Consider the following 6,000-nt stretch of genomic DNA (forward strand, 5'->3'; position numbering starts at 1 on the left):
GGGTGTGGCCATTGCTGTTTCTCACGTATGTGACCAGGTACCCTGGGCATTTTCTCCAAAGTCTATTTAGGGAACGTACCCTCTTTTGTGTTTTGTGACTTGCCGGGTGGGGATGTTACAGTTTTCAAAGTAGGTTTCTTTGGAAGGGTCAGGAGGGTAGGGAGGACAGTTACCACCTCTGGTCATGGGAAGTCTGCCCATTGAGGTCGCACTCAGTCTCCTGTATCTGCTTGTCTGCCCTGCTCTAGGTGCAGCTGAATGCCGGCCAGCTGCAGTACATTCGCTTAGCCCAGCCTGTATCAGGCACCCAGGTCGTGCAGGGACAGATCCAGACACTTGCCACCAACGCTCAACAGGTACGTGCCCCAGCAACGCAGGCCCTGGGTTGGGTAGGCAGCTGGCCGGAGCTGGCCTCTGGCTGCAAAGGAGGGCTCAGCAATAGCTCTCGCCACCTCACCCTTTGGCAAGAGCCGCCCCCACACCCTGCTCATCTCTTCACCCAAAGGACAGACGGCGTTTATTAGAGGATTAGATTCAAAGTGTTTCTCTTACTATCTTATTCTCCTGGGACAAAGGAATGTGAAGGAGGGGAGATCTCAAGGACACTTGAAGAAAGCCTGATGTGTGTGTGCATGTCTGACTAGAGGAGGTGCTCTGATAGCGGGCCTCATCGCCATGCTGAGTTTCCATCTTTAAAACCAGATAGCTGTTGTGTCCTGGCACTCCCGTGTCCTTTGGAAAGCTTGCGTGGCTTTTACTTCCTCGTGCACACCTAGCCAGAGACTGCCCCCTTCATCTCCTCTCATGCCCTAAAATATGGAAGACTGTGAGGCACAGGTGCTGAGGGGGCAGTCCCCCTGGGCTTGGGGTTTGGGGCTTGGGGGTCGTGGGCATCATTTGCAGGGGATGGGCAATGCTGGTCAAGGGGAGGCGTTGTTAATGGATTCTTCTGCCTCAGACCCAAAAAAAGCAGCAATCGTTTAAGAGCTGGATGCGTCGGCCCAGTTGCATTTCTGGTGATGTATCTATTGACAGTGGTGACGGAGCTGAGTTTGTAGAGCAGCTCTCCAAAGATCTCATTTGGGAAAATAGGAATGAGCCAAAAGCAAGGCTTCAGAGTTCCATACAGTCTCTGGGATCATTAAAGGGCCCGTTTCAGACCCATTTCTTTTTTTTTTTTTTTTTTAATATTTTATTTATTTATTTATTTGACAGAGAGAGAGAGAGATCACAAGTAGGCAGAGAGACAGGCAGAGAGAGAGGGGAAGCGGGCTCCCTGCTGAGCAGAGAGCCCAATGTGGGGCTCGATCCCAGGACCCTGAGACCACGACCCGAGCCGAAGGCAGAGGCTTTAACCCACTGAGCCACCCAGGTGCCCCGTCCAGACCCATTTCTTGGCTTACATAAGGACTTGGGCTTTTCCCTAAATGCCTTGGGGCTGACTGGCATGGAGTCACATCTCCAGACTGGTCATACCCTCAGGTAGCCTTCTTTTTTTAAAAAAACAAAAATGAAAAACAAAACCTTGTTAAGATTCTAACCTGGGATCCAAAACCTTTTCACGGCATGGGTTTGGGGGGAAAATGAAAAGGAAGAGTTTTTGGTTCCTCTGAGGTCAGTCTGGGGACCAGAAACTAAAGCCAGAAAGTGGGAAGAGTGAGGTTTTCGGACAGTAGTTGGGGAGAAGCCAGGAGGGGGCACCTGAGAGCGGTTGGAAGTCTGCATTACAACAGATCTTAACTTGTGATAGCCTGGCACATATGTTTGTTGAATGAATAATATGCATATGGAATTTAAAAGTAAATGAAACTTTCTTTTCAGCGCATGTGGAGGGCAGTCCTGCCAGCCACAGGGTACAGCTGATCTTCTCATCTATGAAGAGTATTTTCCATTTGTCCCAGGGTCATTCATTTATTCTGCAGACATTTCTTTAAATACTTACTTTGCACTTGGGGCTGTAAAGACAAAACATAGAGCTTCTGCCCTCCAGCCGCTTACAGGCGGGTGGGAGGGGAAGGACCCAAAACTGGGTACAACAGTGAGAAACCCTTCTGAAGCCCTTTCACACCAGTCCCCTCCTTACTCCTGACAGCCTCATGGGTAAGCCTGATGGGTTGTTTTTGGCTGTCTTGAGGACACTCGAGAGGACAGTCCTTACGTGGCAGGTTGGTTGTGATGGTTCCAGGAGATGGCACACAGAGGACTAATAGGCAGATGTTCCGTAGATACACATACGAACACGAGCACGCTTCCGTCTTCTTCCTGGTCTGCCAGGCTGTGTCGAGCAGCTGGCAGGCACAGTGTGGTGCAGTTCCACACGGCAGCACAGTTCTTTTCACATGTCCTTAAAATCGCCGTGTGAGATTGTAGGTACACGTGGTCGATGTTTTCCCTGCCCCACCCACCTCCACCCCCACCCACTGCTTGGCCCAGAGGGCTGCACGTGGCCTGTCTCGGAAAAAGTACTTCATAGGTGTGCCGCAAGGACTTCCAGGGCCAAGGCCATCTCCTCGCCAGGGTGGTTCGTATTCCAGTCAGATAATCTAGGTGATACGGGTTTGGTGTGGAGCCCACCTTCCAAGAACGAAAGGGACCACTCACCACTCTGCCCCACGTTTTGCTGTCTGCGTTCACTGGCTAAAAGACTCTCAGGTTTTCTGTCTAAGCCCTCAATGGGAGGCTTTGCCATGTTAGCTCCTAGGAGCTTGCAGTAAGGGGCAGGTGGGGGGCAGGTGGATGGCAAGGGAGGTGGTTGTGGAGGTTCTATATATTTCCTGCTCCGGGGTCCTCTGTGGTCTGTACAGTGCCAGCGCTGAGTAGCCATCTGTGGCAGGGGAGTGGGGAAGGACCCTTGCTTTCCTGCTACTCTCTGAGCACCTGTTCTGTGCCAGGCCTCATTCTGGGCACTTTACATGCATTGTCTTGTGTGGTCCTCACCACCCTCTCCTGGCTGTGGGCTGCTGGAGGGCTGTACCAGGCCCGCGGCTGACCTGCCTGCTGTGCCGTCTTGATCCCCACAGATCACGCAGACGGAGGTGCAGCAAGGGCAGCAGCAGTTCAGCCAGTTCACGGATGGGCAGGTAGGACACCCAGTCTGGGCAGGGGCCTAGGGTGAGGGGGTGTCGGGGGTCGCCGGTGAGATCTGTGGGTTTGGATGGTTAGGGCCAGTGTCGCATTTTCCGTTAACGAGTGGGCAGAAATTGTTAAAGCAAGTGCAGTCTTTAACGGAGTGCGCGTCCTTTAGATGTAGACTTACGGGAGCTGAAACTCATCTTGGACATTATATAGCCCCAGTCCCCGTTGTACGGATGAGTAAACTGAGTCCTAGAGATGAGAAGTGTCTTGTCTGTGCTCACTCAGCTCTTCATTGCAGAACTAGGACTGGAATGCAGGTCTTCTGTTTCCCTTTCTAGGACTTGTTTTTTTCCAGGCTAGGCTACTTTTTAATAGCTGGATTAGTTGAAATGCAGAGAACATGTGACCTCTCGAGCTCTCTTGGTTCCTGGAATTCAGTCATTCTAAACTCCTGTGAGAAGGGAATCTTGCCCTTTCCCTCTGCCTTCTCCCTCCCACTTACTGTCCCAGAGACCCCGGAGTCCATGAAAGGATGACACACCCAAGCCCATGTTCTCTGCTGACCAGAAGGGAGAGGAGCTGGCGTCAGGACCCAGCTCTGGCCTCTGCCCGCACCACGTGCCAGGCTCACGTGCCAGGGCTCCTGTGATGGCGGGGAGGTGGGAGGTCTTTGCCTGTGGGCTTTTGGGGTGGACACCTGAGAAAGTCAACTGTCCATTTGGCTCTGCCCTTCCGTAGTGGCTGTGTGAGCTGCTTCTCAGTGCCTCATGGGTCTTGGCTTAGTGTGTGTTTTAAACCCAGGCCCCCTCCTCAGCAGGGCCTGTGCAGGAAATGCAGGCTCAGTGTGGCCTCAGTCTGAGCCAGATACTCTGAGGAAAGGAGGAGGGGGTAATCCTACTACCCCTGCTAGTGAGGATTACCGAGAGTTGGGGAAATGCGGACTTCCAAGCAGCTGGTAGAGTGGTTCAAATTGCTTGTGTTTGTCACAGAGAAACAGCGTGCAGCAAGCCCGAGGCTCTGAGCTAACGGGAGAGGCAGAGCCCAGAGAAGTGAAAGCCACAGGAAATGCAACTCCCTGCACCTCTTCCCCGCCCACCACACACACCCCCTCACATGGGGCCGGAGCCTCCTGTGTCTGCTGCTCCCAGCCCCAGCAGAGCTCCACATCCCCTCCTCCCTCTGACGCCTTACAGTGGGTGGTGGTTGAGGTATCTGGGGCCCCCGACCATCTTGAGGCCCATAGGGAGCTGCATGCCCCTCTCCCAGGGGTGACCTCACTCTCTCCTCTCCACCCCTCGCAGCAGCTCTACCAGATCCAGCAAGTCACCATGCCTGCCGGCCAGGACCTCGCCCAGCCCATGTTCATCCAGTCAGCCAACCAGCCCTCCGACGGGCAGGCTCCCCAGGTGACCGGCGACTGAGGGCCTGAGCTGGCAAGGCCAAGGACACCCAACACACTTTTTGCCATACAGCCCCGGGCGATGGGCACAGCCTCCCTCCCCAGAGGACACAGCCGACCTCCGCGCCTCCTGCAGGCTAGGACACTGGTGCACTACGCCCCATGCCTGGGGGCCGAGATTCTCCAACAGAAAGATGCAATATTTTTTATTTCCTTTTTTTCCACTTTTTCTCCAAGGAATCAATATTTCAATATGTTGAGCTGTGTGTCCAATGCTATGAAATGAAAATATTAAATAACATATTTATGGCATTTTCTTGAAGAGTGTGGTTGAAGAAATACTTCTTTTGTTCTCTCTCTCTCTTTTTTTATTCTTACTGCTACTTCTTTTCAGGAGCAAATCTCCTCAGGGGGTATGTTATCTCCTGACTTTTGGAACAGCTGCTGCCCCCAGGATTTGCCATCTCGTTCTGCCCTCAGATTGAGTTAGGTGCCTGCGTAGCTTCCTCTTCACTAGTGGTCCTCTTGACTCTGCGCTTGTCCCAGAGCTCTGTGTGTCTGCACCCAGAGGCCATGGAAACATTCCTTGCATTTAAGAGATGAACTCATTCGCCATGGAGAGTGGATGGTTTCATTTCCAAACCCTTCTCTCCCAGGGACCGAAGGAGACTAGAACTTCGTGCATTTGCCCACCCCCACCCCCATTTTTTATTTTTAAAATACATTAAAAATTGTGCTAGTCTCCTTTGCTGCATGGACTTCAAACTGCATGAAATGCAATAAATCTCATTTTAGATAATTTAGAGTCTGGGTATCTGTGTCTGGGGGCACTCACGGGGCCGCTTTGCTTGAGAAGGCTTGGAAATTAGAAAGGTTTGTTTGCTCTCAGGTTGGGTGTCTGTGAAAGAGGGGGACCCTTGTGAGGAGGGGCCTTTTAAAGCTAAGGGAACTTATGCTACATATCTGATTCAAATGGAGGTCTTCAGCTGACTTTGAAGATGAGCTACATCGGAACCTGCCGCTCAGAGGTGCCTGCCTGCCTTACTGAGACTACCACAGGTGGGCCGGATTCTGCTGTATCCTGCTGATTTGAGGGTCAAGAGAGCATCCCTCATGGAAGAAACTGCCTCTGTCCTTCAAACAAGTCCCGCTACTTCGGCAGCAGCACAGGCTGGCATCCTGAGCTGCCTGCTGTGGCCACGCCCACTCCCAGGGGCATGGTCTCTGCAGCGGTGGGTGGCCCAAGCTCCTTGTCAGCCTGCAGCAGGCCAGAAGGCTTCTACAGCTAGGGCCTACTTCCTAGTCATTGAAGCAGGAAGAACGGAGAGTTCTGCTGCTTCAGTGGCTTTCATGGGCCATGGAAGCCAGCAATGAGCCACCTTCCTAACCTTCACCATGCCATCCTTACAACTGGAATGAGGCCTATTGTCATGGGAAGAGCAGGGAACTGAGTGCCATTTAAAAGTATTAGCGGCGCCTGGGTGGCTCAGTGGATTAAGCTGCTCAGGTCGTGATCTCAGGGTCCT

The 6,000-nt window shown here is 52.6% G+C and overlaps 1 protein-coding gene across 8 annotated transcripts in view; it reads left to right on the top strand.

Annotated features, from left to right (window-relative positions):
- NFYC (nuclear transcription factor Y subunit gamma) overlaps positions 1–5,273 on the top strand; it is a 66,985-nt gene extending 61,712 nt beyond the window's left edge. For 5 of the 8 annotated variants that reach the window (XM_032877431.1, XM_032877429.1, XM_032877433.1 and 2 more), the window contains exons 8-10: positions 249–356; positions 3,021–3,080; positions 4,065–5,273. In XM_032877431.1, the coding sequence (XP_032733322.1) occupies positions 249–356; positions 3,021–3,080; positions 4,065–4,496 (600 nt within the window). In that variant the 3' untranslated portion in view covers positions 4,497–5,273. Of the gene's footprint in view, positions 1–248; positions 357–958; positions 1,155–1,380; positions 1,756–3,020; positions 3,081–4,064 lie in introns of those variants that run through there. The other 3 variants (XM_032877435.1, XM_032877436.1, XM_032877434.1) reach the window with 3 other exon arrangements.
- The last annotated feature ends 727 nt before the right edge of the window (positions 5,274–6,000 follow it).

This window comes from Lontra canadensis, unplaced genomic scaffold, assembly GCF_010015895.1.
Source record: "Lontra canadensis isolate GAN:19392208 unplaced genomic scaffold, GSC_riverotter_1.0 scaffold60, whole genome shotgun sequence".
Taxonomy (NCBI): Eukaryota; Metazoa; Chordata; class Mammalia; order Carnivora; family Mustelidae; genus Lontra; species Lontra canadensis.